At 41.4% G+C, this 19391-nt stretch overlaps 1 protein-coding gene across 1 annotated transcript in view; it reads right to left on the bottom strand.

The window, feature by feature from the left end:
• FBN2 (fibrillin 2) overlaps positions 1-19391 on the bottom strand; it is a 1174837-nt gene that overhangs the window by 1013469 nt on the left and 141977 nt on the right. The window contains exon 3 of the mRNA XM_078675609.1: positions 16513-16611. Coding sequence (XP_078531735.1) covers positions 16513-16611 — 99 coding nt within the window. The remainder of the gene's footprint in view (positions 1-16512; positions 16612-19391) is intronic.

Consider the following 19391-nt stretch of genomic DNA (forward strand, 5'->3'; position numbering starts at 1 on the left):
GCGTGTCAGAAGTGTTTTAAAACTTTTAAATTTGGATGAAATGTAATACTGTGTGTGCTTGCTCATTTTGCACATCCCCTTACACTTACCCTGATTCTTGTCGATCCCCGGTCCGTCACGGCTACTGGTGCCGGTTGAATGGAGGGACGCGACTCCTCCCCCTCATTAACTGTGAAAAGCTGAGGGAAGCCAGGCCTCGCTGGTGTGAGCAGCGTGTGTATCGCGCTGGTGGCGAGAGCCTTACTTTATGCTAAGAGAGACTGGTTGATTTTAAGAACTGCTCTTTCCGCGTGTCAGAAGTGTTTTAAAACTTTTAAATTTGGATGAAATGTAATACTGTGTGTGCTTGCTCATTTTGCACATCCCCTTACACTTACCCTGATTCTTGTCGATCCCCGGTCCGTCACGGCTACTGGTGCAGGTTGAATGGAGGGACGGGACTCCTCCCCCTCATTAACTGTGAAAAGGTGAGGGAAGCCAGGCCTCGCTGGTGTGATCAGCGTATGTATCGCGCTGGTGGCGAGAGCCTTACTTTATGCTAAGAGAGACTGGTTGATTTTAAGAACTGCTCTTTCCGCGTGTCAGAAGTGTTTTAAAACTTTTACATTTGGATGAAATGTAATACTGTGTGTGCTTGCTCATTTTGCACATCCCCTTACACTTACCCTGATTCTTGTCGATCCCCGGTCCGTCACGGCTACTGGTGCCGGTTGAACGGAGGGACGCGACTCCTCCCCCTCTCTCGCCCTACCCCCCTCGCTCCCTCCTCCTATAAAATAACATGGGAGCAAGGCAGCGCAGCGGACGAGCGCAGCGGGCGCGCCGATGGCGCGCTGAAGGCGCGCTTAAGGCAAGCCCGTCTGCGCCCGTCCGCGACTGGACCGCGGCCAGCGCCAGCCACGCTGCCGGTGAGTGTAGTAATACTAAGAGGATTGTTTGGTACAGGTCGGAACTATTGGCACTGAACACAGAAAAATCGTGTCAGGCGACTAAGTTTAACTTGGCTAATTATGATCTATCGCTGTCATGCTTGCTTTGTAGTAAGACATTTTGTGATGGTCCATCCTTAAAAAATTCATATTTAAAATCAAAAATCAAACCTATAATTAATACCTCTGATACTCTCTTTAGGGCTGGCCTACTGAATTGCAGATCCCTCCCTAGGCATGCTGACGATATCTGGCTGTTACTGGCGGATTCTGAGTGGGACGCCTTATTTCTTACAGAAACATGGCTGAATGAAGACAATATGACCTCCATTCCTTTGGCTGTACCGCCGGGCTTCAAAATGAGCTTCTCGAACAGAGAGGAGGATAGAAGGGGTGGCGGGGTAGCTATTATCTTTAAGGACAAATACACACTGGCATCCTCTACACCTATCACTATCCCCGGTATAGAGGGGCTACACTTCTGCCTTCAAATCAACCCCCAATTGTCTTTGGCCGGCCTGATTATTTACAGACCCCCGGATTGCTCCTCAACAAATACCTGTGAACTTATGGACTTTATAGTCCAAAGTTCTCTAGTTCACTCACATTATATTATAGTTGGTGATTTTAATGTCCATGCAGATAGGCCCCCAAGCCACTCAACTTATCACAACGCTGAAAGCTGTAAACCTTACTCAAATCATTTCTGGATCGACGCACCGGGCAGGTCATATGCTGGATTTAATTTTTTCCAATATACTGGACACGACAGCCAAACCTCCGCAGCCACTGCTATGGACGGATCACTTTTTAATTCCCTTTTCAATCTCATTCCCATCCCACTACCAGACAAATGGGAGACCCTCATATGTGCGCAGAAAATGGGATAACATATCAGCTGACACCCTCTGTCCTGGTCTCGCAGCTGCCCCCCTAGCTCTGACTATAGACGTGAACACTGATGCGGTGGCGTTGAACCGCTGGATAGGAAGCACGGTGGAAACTATTGCTCCTGCAAAAGTCGCCACGTCACGCAGAGAATCCCCCTCCGCCCCATGGTTCTCCACAGAGCTGATTGCTGAAAAAAGCAATTGCAAAAGGTTGGAGCACCTATGGCGGGTAAATTATTGTGAATCAGCAAAAACTTGCTACAAAAAAGCCCTCCGTGGTCTTCATCAATCTATAAAAAAAAACAAAAAATTATTCCTTGTGACCTCCATTCAGCAAGCGGAGCAATCAAGCAAAGAAGTTTTCAAGATTGTCCAATTGGAATTGGAGCGCTCTGTTTACCAGGCTCCTCTTCCCCTTTGGGGGCTCGGTGATCAGACACACCACAGGGGGCGGAGCCAGCATTGTACAGGGCAGGCACAGTCCTATTCAGGGTCAGGGGACTACTCCTCCCACTACTCCAAATGTAGATGTCCCATTCAGCCTAGTGCTGACTCACACTACCCCTCCTGGAGCCACACACACTTCACCAGCCCCTGTCACTCAAAAGCCAGACATGCAATTCACATCAGGCAGGCAGACACATAGCACACAGAAATGCCAACTTCTAAAAGTGGCATTTCTAAAATAGTTATAATAAATCTGTGCACACCATTGCGCAGCATTTATTATTACCATTCCATATATACTAAACTTGGCCACGCTGCTCCTCTCATAACAGGAATTACCACTGAAACACTTATCAGGGAATACCCATTTGATTCCTATGGGAGGTCAGCTCCACAGTAGTGAGAAACCTAAATGGTTGTTTGTCACTACCAGGATATGTCACACACTTAAGGAACATGTCCTATCTTTTACCTACAATGCACCCTGCCCATAGGGCTAGCTAGGGCCTACCTTAGGGGTGACTGACATGCAATAAAAGGGGGGTCACAGACATGGCACATGTCACAGCGGCAGTAGCACTGCGCGCACAGGCCCTGCAATGGCAGTGGCCTGAGATAGGTTTGAAAGACTACTATGGTGGGTGGCGCAATCAGCGCTGCAAGCCTACCAGTAGCATTTAATTTACCAGCCCTGGGTATATGAGATACCACTTTACAAGAGACTGACAGGTAAATTAAATAGGCCAAACAGGTGTAGACCAATCGTACCATATGAAACACGCACTTTACACTGGACAGCAGTGCTAAAGTGCCCAGAGTCCTAAAACCACCGACACCATGTCAGAGAAAAGGCTAGGAGGAAGGTAAAAGGTTTAGGGATGACCCTGCAAAAAGGGCCAAGTCCAACTGTCAGGAATCGTACCTTGACATAGCAAGGAATTTACAATCTTAGCCCATAAGGGGAGAATAATGGCTTTGATCTCTTTGAAGATAATCGGAGGTAGAGGGTCAATTAAGTGATTAGATGGGTTTAGGGATGACAGGATATTGTAGATATCATTATTATTGATTGATGTGAAAGTGTGCTAGGAGGCATTGTTTTTGTGTACCTGCCTAGATGGATCGTTACAGTCACTAGGCTGGGGGGCTGTGGAAAGATGACTGAGGCCTCCAGGAGTATTTCCTTCGCTGATTGAAGTTCGTTCTCAATACTTGTAGTTTTTCCAGGAAGAAGGAGGCCAACTCTTCTCAATTTGGGAGAGTGATGGTTCCAGTGTCAATTGGGTTCCATACATTGCGTGATTGTTGCTTGACGATTTCGAACAGTTTTTTTTAATCGATTTCTGGCTTGTTCAAGATGAGTTGTAAAAAAGTTAGCTTTCGTGGTTCTTATCCTTCTGTTGTATGTGTCCCTCACTGATCTTAAGTGTTTTAGGAGCTCCAAGGAGGGAGACGATCTCCAAGATCTTTCAGTTGATCTTAGTTTGCTACTTTCAGAGTTCAAGTTGTCATTGAACCAGGGTTTGGGGACCTTAGTCAATAAATTCTTTTGTTGAAGGGGGGCAAACGAGTCAAGGACATCCAGTATAGAGGTATTGTAGAATTCTGTGAGGACATTGACATCCTCCATGTTGGTCTGAGAAGTCAAGGTGTTGATACAGTGGTTGGATAAATCATTGCAGTTTATGTCCCAAAGATTTATTTTCCATTGTTGTATTTTCTTCGATTGTGCTCTCTTAGGAGTCACCCTTAAATTGATGAGGAAGGTGATGCAGTAATGGTCAGTCCAGTCACAGCGGTTAATGGACTCAACATGATGTAGTCCATCTTTGAGATGTATGTGTATTATTTTTTTTAATATTTTTCTTGTTTTTTTCACTTACAACATATGACATATAACATATAATCGTCATCGCTTTGTCAATACAGGGGTGACAGCCAGCGTGGCTTATTTGCTGGTAATACAGTTTACCCATAAATCACATATGTTTTCACTAAGTGCTGTACCTAGATGGGTCTTCCAGTTTCTGGTTGTTTTATTGTTAAGCTTGGAGGAACTGGGTCGGAGTTGTCTGTAGAGGTGGGAAACCAGGTGGCCTACTTTGTTCAGATTTGCCATGTACTGGATAATTGAAGGTTTGTGTCTTGTTATTTTTGATTTGGTTAGGGCTGTTCTGATTTTAAGGAAGTTGTAGAGTTCTATATCTGGTAGGTTATGCCGTTTTTTTAGCATGTTGAAAGTGTAGGGGCTTCCCCCTTCTTCCAGCTGGGTATGAGATCCCTAGTCTTTTCCATGAGTCTATGGCTAGAGGTTTCCCCTATATTTTATCTTTCAGTTTGCCCACAGAGATTCCCAGTTAGAATTTTTAACGCTGTGCTCCATTTTTTGGTCTATCTTAAGCAGGGCGTATCTAGTGTTTTTAAATATAGGGCTAGCGCTTTGTGTCTGTTTGTTTGCGGTGAGGAGTGTTATTGGGTCGAGATTGTTAAGTATGGCTTTCTCAATCCTGAGCCAGACCGGCGTGTAATACTGATTAGGTAGGATCCAGTAGGCTCCCTGTTTCGCTGTAAAGGCAGTCTGGAATGTTCTGAAATCTGCCAAGTTTAGTACTCCTAGTTTCTTATCTAGTCTTAATTCTTTCAGGCTTATCCTCGGCTTTTTGTCTCGCCATAGGAACTTGTTTATCATCTTGTCCATTTTTCAGTGGAACTCGTCCGTGAGTGTAAGTGGAAGCATTCCCGACAGGTAGTTGATCATAGGGGTGATCATCATCTTAATTGTCTCTATCCTCCCCCACCACTTTATGAATTTGGGCAACCAGAACTCTAGGAGCTTTTTTATCTTTTCTAGGATTAGTTTCTCATTTTGGTCGTGTGGTTTTGAGGTCTTTGCCGAATTGTATCCCTAGATACTTGATGAAACCGGGTAGCCAGGCTAGTCCTGAGTTTCCTAGTACCTCTCTCTTGGTGTGGCTGTTAAGTGGCATGCATTCCGACTTATCTCTGTTTAGTTTATAGTCGGAGTGGGACATTCAGAATCATCTTGAAATCTGAGCTCTCTCTTTGTGTATTTAAAAAGGCATCACATTTCGTGTGTGGGGTCTTGTTCATTCAACGTGGTAAAGATTACACTTACCAATATCAGCACCATCAGGTGATGATTGAAAAGATCACATCGATCAAAATCTGTCAGGGTATTGTTTAACATGCATATCATGCATGGTGTTTAACATGATTACCTCACTGCCTTCTCCACTATATACCATTTTATCTAACAGAACACCAGACTGCCACCATTCTATGACAGTCCACAGCGTGCGCAGGAATAACGAAACAAGGGCATCCATCCCAGTCTCTGTGCCCTATCAGCTGACTAATCGATTTTAAATATCTGCAAATGATGCATTCGCTGCATGATTGCACAAACTCATTATAAGATTTTATAATTCTATATCCTCTGATATCTGTATCACATTAAGGATATTTTAATCCTACTACCGCTCCAAGACTACATTATATATCGAGAAATTTTACATCAGAAGTCGTCCTGATCTACTCTTATCCATATAACAAAATAAGGAATTTGTGGCCTTACTTCCTGACGAAGGCGTCACTAAATGCCGAAACGCGCGTCGAATAATATACAGCTTTGCCACAGCACTAATCATTGGATTATACTTCTTAAAATATAATTGTCAAATACATGATGTGTATTTTTAAATCTTTTTAATAGTGAATATTATATGTTGAATATCTGTATTGTTTTTTATCTTTATACTAGAAGTATTGAATAAAACCTTATAATTTGTTTTCTTAAAAAACTGTTTCAACTCAATTGTTTATGTTTGTTTGACATTGTCTATACATGATTTATGAGACACATATTTTGTATTTGCTTATGATGTTTATAACTGTCTAGGAAGATATTCACATTGTGTTTTGCCCTGTCCTAGAAGATTTCATATGTCTGGGGGTCTTTGTTACTTCATATATTCTCCACTATATGTGACACAGTCTGCCTATATGTGTTACCATGAGGCCCAGAAAACTCCCATGAAAAAAAAATGTGAATGTAACATCTAGCACGAGCACAATTGATTAACCCTCCATTAAAATGTGTTCAAAAGTGCAACACAACAATGCACATAGTATGTGTTTAGTAAATCCTACTTTGACTTATTTGCTGTAATATTGAAAGGATAATGAGCTCAATTGTGCAGCACACATTAAGGGCCTGATTACAACTTTGGCGGTGTTGCGCCGGGTCCTCCCTGCCACCGCACTCCTAAAGCTGAGGTCAGCCCATCTGCCAGATTAGGAGTTTCCTCCTGTCTGGCGGGCTTTGTTTCTGACGTTCCCTTGGCAGTGGCCTGAAAATGGGCACTGCAATGGGAATGCCAAAAAGAGTTCCTGCATGGGTTCAGGAGGCACAGGGGGCCTTGCAGGGCCCCCTTTGTTTACTCTCTACCAATGTGTTCATGGAGTAAGTATCTCCATGACACGCTGGCGGAGAAGAAACTCGCAATATGCTTGGCACATTCCCTGGCAGCTGCGGTGGGGATGTGGCGGTCCGACCGCCGAAATGTATTAGGGCGGTCGCGAGACTGCCACAGCTGGTCCATGGACCGCCAGACTCGTAACTGGGCCCTAAGTAATTGTAATAAAAACTTACATTAATGACAAATTTAGAGAAAATAAAAATAATGTTAGGAAACTTTACTGTATGTATTTGAATGATTATAAACACAGAGAATAAACCTTTCTTAGGGCCTGCTAGATCATATTTTGCTGCACATTTGCCAGTGACCTATAGAATAAGTTACATACACAGTAATACTGTCCATGTTGTATAGACATTGGGACAGATTTATTGTTTGTTAACCCAATCCATTGTGCAAGACGAAGAAGGCAGCACAGAGTTGTAGTTATTAACAAGCATTGGCAAAGCCAATAGGTCTCACCTATGTAAGAGATATTCGTTTTACTAATGTCTTTTAGCCATGTTGTACAGCAGTGTGGCTGTGTAGCATGGGTAAAAGTAACGTTGGAAAAAAGACACTATGCCTGAGCCCATTCTAGTGTTGTATCATAGTCCTTTTTTCAGGCAGAATGGGCAAAGGGTGTGGGGGTACGGGCAAGCATCAATGACAGGGAGAGGGAGTGGAGAGATAAGGGCTGGTGCAAACATCAACTTGGGTACATCAAGAGAAGGTGCGGGTGGAGGGGAAAAGCAACATGAAGAAATCTGAGCTCTCTCTTTGTGTATTTAAAAAGGCATCACATTTCGTGTGTGTGGTCTTGTTCATTCAACGTGGTAAAGATTACACTTACCAATACCAGCACCATCAGGTGATGATTGAAAAGATCACATCGATCAAAATCTGTCAGGGTATTGTTTAACATGCATATCATGCATGGTGTTTAACATGATTACCTCACTGCCTTCTCCACTAGATACCATTTTATCTAACAGAACACCAGACTGCCACCATTCTATGACAGTCCACAGCGTGCGCAGGAATAATGAAACAAGGGCATCCATCCCAGTCTCTGTGCCCTATCAGCTGACTAATCGATTTTAAATATCTGCAAATGATGCATTCGCTGCATGATTGCACAAACTCATTATAAGATTTTTTAATTCTATATCCTCTGATATCTGTATCACATTAAGGATATTTTAATCCTACTACCGCTCCAAGACTTCATTATATATCGAGAAATTTTACATCAGAAGTCGTCCTGATCTACTCTTATCCATATAACAAAGTAAGGAATTTGTGGCATTACTTCCTGACGAACGCGTCACTAAACGCCGAAACGCGCGTCGAATAATATACAGCTTTGCCACAGCACTAATCATTGGATTATACTTCTTAAAATATAATTATCAAATACATGATTTGTAATTTTTAAATCTTTTTAATAGTGAATATTATATGTTGAATATCTTTATTGTTTTTTATCTTTATACATGAAGTATTGAATAAAACCTGATCATTTGTTTTCTTAAAAAACTGTTTCAACTCAATTGTTTATGTTTGTTTGACATTGTCTATACATGATTTATGAGACACATATTTTGTATTTGCGTATGATGTTTATAACTGTCTAGGAAGATATTCACATTGTGTTTTGCCCTGTCCTAGAAGATTTCATATGTCAGGGGTTCTTTGTTACTTCATATTTTCTCCACTATATGTGACACAGTCTGCCTATATGTGTTACCATGAGGCCCAGAAAACTCCCATGAAAAAAAATGTGAATGTAACATCTAGCAAGAGCACAATTGATTAACCCTCCATTGAAATGTGTTCAAAAGTGCAACACAACAATGCACATAGTATGTGTTTAGTAAATCCTACTTTGACTTATTTGCTGTAATATTGAAAGGATAATGAGCTCAAATGTGCAGCACACATTAAGTGCCTGATTACAACTTTGGCGGTGTTGCGCCGGGTCCTCCCTGCCACCGCACTCCTAAAACTGAGGTCAGCCCATCTGCCAGATTAGGAGTTTCCTCCTGTCTGGCGGGCTTTGTTTCTGACGTTCCCACGGCAGTGGCCTGCAAATGGGCACTGCAATGGGAATGCCAAAAAGAGTTCCTGCATGTGTTCAGGAGGCACAGGGGGCCTTGCAGGGCCCCCTTTGTTTACTCTCTACCAATGTGTTCATGGAGTAAGTATCTCCATGACACGCTGGTGGAGAAGAAACTCGCAATATGCTTGGCACATTGCCTGCCAGCTGCGGTGGGGATGTGGCGGTCTGACCGCCGAAATGTATTAGGGCGGTCGCGAGACTGCCACAGCTGGTCCATGGACCGCCAGACTCTTAACTGGGCCCTAAGTAATTGTAATAAAAACTTACATTAATGACAAATTTAAAGAAAATAAAAATAATGTTAGGAAACTTTACTGTATGTATTTGACTGATGATAAACACAGAGAATAAACCTTTCTTAGGGCCTGCTAGATCATATTTTGCTACACATTTGCCAGTGACCTATAGAATAAGTTATATACACAGTAATACTGTCCATGTTGTATAGACATTGGGACAGATTTATTGTTTGTTAACCCAATCCATTGTGCAAGACGAAGAAGGCAGCACAGAATTGTAGTTATTAACAAGCATTGGCAAAGCCAATAGGTCTCACCTATGTAAGAGATATTCGTTTTACTAATGTCTTTTAGCCATGTTGTACAGCAGTGTGGCTGTGTAGCATGGGTAAAAGTAAAGTTGGAAAAAAGACACTATGCCTGAGCCCATTCTAGTGCTGTATCATAGTCCTTTTTTCAGGCAGAATGGCAAAGGGTGTGGGGGTACGGGCAAGCATCAATGACAGGGAGAGGGGATGGAGGGATAAGGGCTGGTGCAAACATCAACTTGGGTACATCAAGAGAAGGTGTGGGTGGAGGGGAAAAGCAACATGGAGAAAGGGTGGTTGGGGCGGGGCAAGCAAAAACCTGGGCACATAAAGAGAATGGGTGGGTGGGAGGGGAAATGGCAACCTGGGGAGGCAGTGGGTGGGAGGAGATAAAGCAATACATCGAGGTGTGGGTGGGAGGGGGAAGAAGGACCATGGGCAAGGGGGAATGCAAGGGGGGAAGAAATAGTACCTCAATCAAAGAGCAAGCAGCAGACAGGCACTAATCAAAATAAAGCAATCTGTGTTTGGTCCATGCTCCACACAAATGAAAAGGAAGTGAAGCCGGAAGCACAGGCCAATTAGAAGGCAGCAAAAAGAGTGTAAATGAAGCCAATGAATGGTAAGTAATGGGCAGGCTCCAAGCCATTTATAGAAAATAATACCCCTCAACAGTGCTTACAGTGTTGGCAGGCAAGACCTCAAAAAGGCCTGCTGCCTGCACTTGTGCAAAACAGACTGCCTAGCCCTACACACAACCAAGACACCATAATGTAGAGTGTGCTTGCTGTCTATAATCGAATTTGGACTGAGGCCAGAGTAGTTTTTCCACCATAATCCTAAGTTTAGGCACATTCTTAAATATGCCACAGAGTGTATGTAGGCTGTGGGATGTATGACAGAACAATGAATGGCATTACCACGCATGCCTAAACAATGCTGTCTAAACCATGAATATGTCTCAACCATGCATGTCTTTACCACGCACATCAGTACCATGCATACTCATAGGCATACATTAAAACGACCATTACCATGCATACCTTTACCGGGCATACCGTTATTGTACGTAAATAAATGTTTGTGCACTTAAAATTTATAACAAAAAAGTTATTGAATTTTTTTTTTAAATCTGTAAATTAAATAAAAAATACACCAGCGTTGTAATATTACCCCCCAAAACAATTTTACCTCTAAATATTGTCAGAGAAAGCAAAAGACAACTCATCTAGAACTTAAAGAAAGGTATATCAAATGATCTTCCGTTGTTTTCTTACCTTAAAAAAAAAAATTGTGTGTGATTTTATATACATACAGCAAAAAAGATTGTTATATGGGTTTCCCGCGCCTGAGGTTGCAAGGTATGAGGTTAATAGTGTACATTTTCGGCAGGGTCCCCCCGTGCTGGTTATAGGTTGATGGTAGGATAAAGGATAGAGGAGAGGAGGAAAAGAAAAGTAGGAATAAGTGTAGGAGTAGGATAGGACAGGAGTAAATCAAACAATACAGTTCGAGTTGTTTTCATTGCTAATAATACAGTCTGTCCAAAACTAAAATACCTGTCGTACTATGTGCAGAACAGAAATATGTTTTTTTCTACCATTAAAAATAAATACACGTCCTGTTAGAACATAAAACACGTTTACACGTAAATTAAAAAAAATGTTGTTTAAAATGTGCTTTTGGCTTGAAAAACATAAAAATTGATTCGACCTTCATTTTGTAACAAGTGGTGCACTGACACTGCTCATGACCACATGTCTCTCGGACAATCTGAGGAAAGTGGCAGTTTGTTGAGGAGTCACTGCCATCTATCACACACTGCCATCTATCAGGCACAGTAAGTACAACATTTGTACAAAAGAGAAAAGACATCCACAGTATTACCAAATTATTCCGAAAGCTAAAAAGTACTCTATTCAATTACAGTAATGTCAGTAATTTTCAAGTACATTTTTCCTGTAACTGAAATAAAACTTTTCCAACTTTTTTTGAAGTAGTTTTTTTAACTTAGTATTCTAACTCCAGTGGGATCCCCCCTTAGGGCAGGTGCTGGACAGTGACTGGGGCCAAATTGCCTATTCTAATTGTGCTGGGGGGGTCCCTCAGGGCAGGTGCTGGACAGTGACTGGGGGCAAATTTACTATTCTAACTCCGCTTGAGGCGTCCCTCAGGGCAGGTGCTGGACAGTGACTGTGGAAAAATGTACTATTCTAACTCCGCTGGGGGTGTCCCTCAGGGCAGGTGCTGGACAGTGACTGGGGGCAAATTTCCTATTCTAACTTCACTGGGGGTGTCCCTCAGGGCAGGTGCTGGAGAGTGACTGGGGGAAAATCTACTATTCTATGTGTGCTGGGGTTGTCCCTCAGGGCAGGTGTTGGAGAGTGACAGGGGGTAAATGTACTATTCTGACTCTGCTGGGAACATTCCTCAGGGCAGGTGCTGGACAGAGATGGTGGTAAACTTAATATGCTAACTCCACTGGGGTGTTCGTCAGGGGAGGTGCTAGACAGTGGCAGAGGGTAAACTTACTATTCTAACTTCACAGGGGGCGTCCCTCAGGACAGGTGCTGGAGAGTGACTGGGGGCAAATTTACTATTCTAACTCTGCTGGGGTTGTCCCTCAGGGAAGGTGTTGGACAGTGACAGGGGGTACATTTACTATTCTAACTCTGCTGGGGGTGTCCTTGAGGGCACATGCGAGACAGTGACTGGGTCAAATTTACTATTCTAACTCAGCTGGGGACATTCCTCTGGAAAGGAGCTGGTAAGATATGGTGGTAAACTTACTATTCTAACTGCGCTGGGGGTGTTGCTCAGGGGAGGCGCTATACAGTGACAGGGGGTAAACGTACTATTCTAACTCTGCTGGGGCGTTCCTCAGGGAAGGAGCAGGATAGTGACTGGGTGGGTGAATAAAACACGGGGAAAAAAAGAAGAAAAACATTTTGCATTTTTATTTTTTTACAGAGCTAAACATAAAGTCCTAATGCAGAGAAAAGCCATCAAATTCACACCTTAACAAACAAAAATCTTTAGAAGGCAACACCATATTTGAAGAAAGTGAACATAAAAAAATGACATCAAAAAACCAAAGCCAAACAATACCAAAGGGTATAAAACTAATAAAATATTTCATGTTTTTTCCCAACAAACAGAAAACCTCTAACAGTGAAAGTCCACAATCATCCTCATCCTATGACACAGCCAGAATACTAAAATCATAGACCTGCTCATAAAGAGCCAAACAGACCATGATAAAGGTAAATAAATCTCAAATTTCCATTTCTCCTTCTGTAACAAAGATATTTTGTTCCTAGGAAAAACATGCTAACAAACAATGCAATTTCACTTTTTTCAACAGAGTATCTAAACTGTTAATTTTCTCCACAGGGAGCCCAAAGTAACAACACCATTTGCATTTTTTTCCAAACAGGCAAAGTAACAGAGTGCAAAAATGAAAACAATGCAAAATACAACAGTAACATACTTTTTTCTGTTTCTTTTTTATCAACAGATTCAACATTAATGGCTGCAGCCAGACACGCTATGCCTGTCAAATCAAGTAGAGGAAACCAACTGCTGAAATATGGTGGCTATCTTTATTGTACGGATAGATTAACTGAGACGAGGAGTGATTGGGGTTGTGCAATATTTTTCATCCCATTGCACAGGCGAGCGGTTACTCTAGGCGACTGTGGTGAAAGCACCTCCGAGCATAAACACTCTGCCTCTGCAATGGAGATAGAAGGAAGAAAAAATATACAACAAATCAAATTTCTTACATGCACCTCCAATGAACCCTGTGGCACAGTCTTGAGGGAGGAATCACAAAACATTCCCATGCATGTAGCTAGTGGCATACCCGCAATTCTCAGCCTCAGAATGATGATCCCGAGACAAAACCAGGCAAGTAATCCCCAATGTGTGAATCCACAGACCTTTTTTGATATTAATATTCCCCCAGAACTATTACTTTCACTAAGGAAACTTTCCTACTGCCTGGCAAAGAAACCCTCAAAACAGAATATACATTTTTGGCGCATCCCATAACCTGCTAACACTTGAGAATAGTTATGTTTGGATGATGAATGGTACTTTAAATCCACACCCCATCCATTCACCCAAATAGATACTATTCATGATAAAATAAATAATAAAACCGTAACATTAGAATACAGTTTACTCACTGACAAACAATCCTCAACATGTACTGAATTTTTGACAATGATAAAAACCAAAACCTCAGATAAAAGCCCTAGAAAAGTGATAATAGACTTTGGATTAACAATGATTAACATAATTTGTAAAATGTACCCCACAACCCAAATTCAAGGATGTTTTTTACACTTTTCACTGGAATATTGGCATAAAATTAAAAAAAACATTCTTAGTGGAGGATTACATGTAGACAGTAAATTGCAATTTCAATTACGAAAACATATTGCCTTATGCTTCGTACGTCTTGAGTGTGTAGACGAGTTCTACACATCAATTAGTGAATCTGACTATTTTACACAAAATGAGGAGAAATTGCCAACCTTACTAAATTATTTTGAGGACTCATGGATTAAATTACTAAATATCTTTACATATTTATTAAATTTTTTGCAGAATTTAAAACATATTTTAATACATATTTAATAAGAAACATTGTGTTGCATATTTTTCTATTTAATACATTAATTATAAATGTAAAAGTGTTTTATTTGTCGAAAATATGTTTAATATTCTGCCGTATCTTAGGAATAGCATTCAATGATCAAATATGTTTTTGTTAATTACATTTTTATTATTTAATTGATATATACATTAATAATCAGGTATTTAAATAAATACCTGAGTAAACATACACTTTCCCACCCTATACCCCTATATCCCTTGCGTCCAGTACCTAAACTCTACTGTTACAAATTACTTGGCTCTTCAATACTATTTGTAATTAAATTATTGTAAAAATGTATCCTCAGGTATTTAAGAAAATACTGAGTATTAATAGACTTTACCACCCTATACCCTGATATTCCTTGCATCCGGTGCCTACATTTTAGTGTTACAAGTTTATTAGCACGTGTTAAAAAATATTAGTAGTATTTTAACTATTGTAAAATGTAATACCCTGATATTTAAATAAATACCTGAGTATTGATACACTTCCCCACTCTATATCCCTTGCATCCTGCGCATAAATTCTAGTTTTACAAATTACTTAGCACGTGTTAATAAATATTCTTAGTAATTAAATTATTGTAAAAATTAATATTCAGGTATTTAAATAAATACCTCAGTATTAATACACTTCCCCCATACCCCTACATTCCGTGCATCCCGTGACTAATATGTAGTGTAGAAATGTATTTGCATATAAATATTATTAGCATTTAAAATATGTTTTAAATAACTCAGATATTGAGAATGCATACAATTCACCACCCTATACCCTAAATTCATAAGTTGGATTAATTAAAAAATTGCCCAAACTGTTTAAAAAGTAAATGAACTATTCCAGACTACTTACCATAAAAGTACCTATATACTTACACATAAATATGTGGTAATGACAAGCATGGTAATGGCATTCATTGGAAAGCCATATTCGTTGTAATGGCATGCATAGTAATTTTGCATGCGTGGTAATGACTTTGTGGTTAACGTTTGTTGTGGTTAAGACTTCGTTGTGAAGGGCTGTTTTCCAAGCTATGCAGTGCAGCATATGTGCAATATGTGGAATGTTTGGAGAAATTAAGGGCCTTATTATGAGTCTGGCGGTCTACGGCCCACCAGACTCACAGTGGTGGTCTCCCTAACTGACCTATTATGACTAGGGTGCTCAGGCTACCCTGGGACAACTGCAACTGCAGCAACCGCCAGGGAACCGCTGTTCCCTGGCAGTTGTGCGGTGCTCCTGAGGCCGCAATATGCTTTGTGGGGCCACTGCAGCCCAGTCAAGCATATTATGAGTTTCCTCACAGACACACTTTTCTTGGCGATGAGACCTCCATGAAAAGTGTGGCGGTGAGGAAACAAAGGGAGCAGGTACTGCCTTTAAAGTTCCCATAGTGGGGCCAATTTCGTAGGCACCGCCCTTGGTACACCAAAGAACCACCCACCAGACCAGGAGAAAACTCCGGCTCTGGCAGGGGGGTCCTACACAGGTTTGGCGGTGCTCCCCACCACTAAACTCATAATAAGACCCTCAGACACTTCTTGTTGGCACATGCTTCAAGTAAGCATTATGCTTGATTCAAACTTGCTCTGGCTATCTTAGTAGATCTGGCTTGTGAAAAACTATGGGCATTGTGCTGATTCACCCACGTAATACCTGGGTAACCACACTTGATACAAAGTGGCACATAGAAGTGAAAAGCAACATTTGAACTGAGAAAAATACATCTTTCCTGTTTGTAATACCTTTTGTGCTTGAAAGCAAATAAACTTGCAAGATATTGTGCTCCCAGATCACGAGTTGACCGTACCACTTTTTATTCACCCCATCGGCACAATAGTGCGCATTCTGGGTTTCCACGATAAGACAAACAATGTGCTATTCACCTTGCTTGTGGTTAGATTAAGTCATCACCCTCACCAAGCCACTTCATGCAACCTATGTTTGAACCTAAATTTTGTTATAATGTACGTTCCACAGTCATTTGTTTGTATATTTCCAAGCCCTGATGAGTCGCTTATCACTGCGACGAAACACGTGTCGGCTGGCCACCAAAGACATTAAATGAAGATACCTCTCTTAAAAACATTGTGGTTTCTCTGACAACTATACTTGAAATGTATTCGTGTCTACCAGGCATCGTTAATTTCGTCTTACTGTCTCTTGTTGTGTGCAGTTGGTACTCTGTTCTTATTGATAGCCCCAGTTTGCATGAATTTGCCGCGGTGCAAACCCTTAATAAATCTGGTTCGTGAAGTGCTGAGACAACTTTGCTTCTGGCAGGATGTGTAAACACACATGCTGAAACGTTTGCACTTGCAAAGTTTACTTTTACTTTTACCAGTAAACTGCATAAGCATTATCTCCACTTGTAGATCGCGAAAAAGCCAAAAAGGGTCACGTTTGACAGAAATGCAAATATCTGACACTTACTCGATTTTGTTCCACAGACGGGTGCAATTTGTCCACTGGAGCAAGTACACATGTTAGGTCGTGAACAGAATCCGTCGCCACAGCTATTTCTGCAAATTGCTGCAAGTTTAAAAAACATGAAAGAAAACATTAGACATGACATACTTCATACCTCTCATAAGATGTTACAGCACAGATGCTGTGACAGAAAAATGATTACATTTTATTTTGGAGGGCGGTATTAATCATGAAAATGTACAATCGCAGCCAAAGGAACAGCAGACATGTGTAAAGCAACGGCCTGTTAAATATGTGTGAACTCGAGGTTCTCCTGTTCACATTTACACAGTCCAAACAGATTTTCATCTGTGTGGGGTGGATGAAATAAGATCACCATGAAATACTCAACACTGAGGATTTGTGAGCTGTCTCAAAGCTTTTGTTGCCTGAGACGGTGTGTCTTATTGCTGTATTATTCGCGATTTTACAAAAGAAAGTCACACCTAGTTAGGGAAATAGTATTTCTGAACTTTTACCCTAAAAAAAGTTACAATAGAAGTATCAGTGGGTATGCTGTTTCAGTGTCCTATAGGAAGTTTTATAAGGAGCATGTTGTGCTAAAACAAGAATGGGTGGGGTAGGGGTAAGACAGAGATTACAGTGCTCAAGTACAGGTTTCAACACCAATCCACACTCTGGGCCTCATTGCGATGTTGGTTGGTTCGTAAGCGACAGGCCGTCGGTTACGATCCAACCAAAATCTGGTGGCGTGGTCCAACCGTTGCAGGTCCAACCATTGCATTATGATAAGGGTAGAGGGACCACCCGACGCTTCTGATGGGCTCAACGTGCCTGTCCGATTATCGGTCGTAGAGTAATACCCTACAATAGGGGTGGTGCCTGCTCAGGCACCGCCGTAGGAATTACGATGTCCATTTTAGACAGCCTTTCAATGATGGTCCGACAGCCATAAAAAGGCTATTGGAAATGGACTTTGGGGCCACTAGGATGTTCCCATCCTCCCACGGCCTCTGCTATGGTGCCTGCCACATGGTGCATGGATGTTTGAAAACATAAATGTTTCTAATGCGGCTTGTGTTGCAGCCACCACAATGGAAAATTGTATGTTTTCGACTGCCTCATGGTCGGTCGCATTCTAATTTGTCGGATGGACTCGCCGACTACAAGTCGGGCAGGTTCTATTCCAAAATGATGTTGGTCGGATGCGCATTCAAACTGCATCGTATTAAGACCCTCTGTTCTGGGATGTAATGTACCGCCTAAGCATCACCTAGTATACATATCCAGATTTTAAAAGCCTTTAATTGCCCTGGTTAGGCTGTTTCTCGAGGTTGGCAAATTTGTAAACAGATACGTGACCAGAGGAACAGTGGAAAAGGGATTTGCCCAGAACCATATAACATGTTCAAGCAGGGAAGCCTGGATTAGCACACAAGGGGCTCCAGGTTCCACAGCTAGAAATCTGTCCACTTTCCTCGATCGTTTTTACCTAAATAATTATGTTTTCCTCGGTGGAGAGTATGTATTAGCACCCATACAGCAATAGTACCTGGTCAAAGAGGGATTAAAAGTGCACCTTTTTCTTCCCTCCACCTCATTTCCACCCCTCGTTTGAGTGAAGAATAGGACTGAAATGCCTTCTCTGGTAGCTGTAAAACCACTGTCAGCCGTTAGATCACCCACACCCTATTTTATGGACTGTGTCCTGCTTTCCAGGGTTCTTGTACCAACATAGGGAATACCAATATATTATTAAGTTGCCCTCACTCTGTCCGAATTATAGATTGCCCAAAGCTGGGGATGGGCAGAACACAGGTTGGCACCAATCCCCATAATCCCTGTCTTTCAGGGACCAAAAGCCAGGTTGACTGACCCACAATCAAATATCCTGCCATTCAATGAGTAAAACACACTGAGGTAGTCACTTCTGGATATGCCAGGCCATACAATATAATCAATAATTAAATGTAAATCGTAATCAAATGCTCTGATGAATATTAATTGTGTTATTTTTGTAAAGTGCTACTTGTCACCTTTGCCACTTCAGGGCACCCACTATCAGGAAAAGCATACAAATGATAAGTTCATAGACTACAAAATTTTGAGTATAATGGGAAGCATACAATGAACTTAGACTTCTTATACTCTGGTCTCGCCCATGAAGACATTAGTTTTAGCTTGTTTGAGAAGAGCGGTAGTTGTATGGTGCACCACAGCATTGCGAGGATCACAGAACTTTATGTTCCAAGCTCCATGCTTCTTTTTTGTGTTTTAAATATATTTCATAAACATTTTTAAAACAGAGACAAAATTATAAGCATAAAATAGGGAAATGCTTTTACTTGTTAAATAACTTTAACGGATCAACTTGCAAAAACGAAGGGAAATGTATGAGAGCAGCCGATATGAAATACACAAGTTATTGACTATATGGAATTGCAAAGTGATCACATTGAACTATGAAGATAAGATTCATTAGATCTCCAGCAGAATACACTTCAATGTTCAGACTTTGTGAAAATCCTGTTTCTATTCGTAAAATTAAACCACTCATAGGAGGCATGAGAAGACAAACCAAGTCAAAACTAGAGAGCTTTTTGCCAGCATAACTCCCCAAACTTCTCTAAGTCACCCATCTGCATATTGTAGAAAACTACCCCGAAAACACACAAATCATCTTTAAGGTGTCTAAGACGGAAATACACACACCTGAGAGATTGCAAGTGTTAAGTGGGAACTGTGTGAGAGGAACAGTAACGAGAGGATTAAGTGCCAGCGATAAACATATAAGTTTCAAGAATGAGAGAAGAGTATGAGGACTGACTACTCTGTTCAGATAAGAGGAAAGAAAGGAGTTGTGGTTAAGAACAGTGTTGAGG

Source organism: Lissotriton helveticus, chromosome 2_1 (assembly GCF_964261635.1).
Source record: "Lissotriton helveticus chromosome 2_1, aLisHel1.1, whole genome shotgun sequence".
NCBI lineage: Eukaryota > Metazoa > Chordata > Amphibia > Caudata > Salamandridae > Lissotriton > Lissotriton helveticus.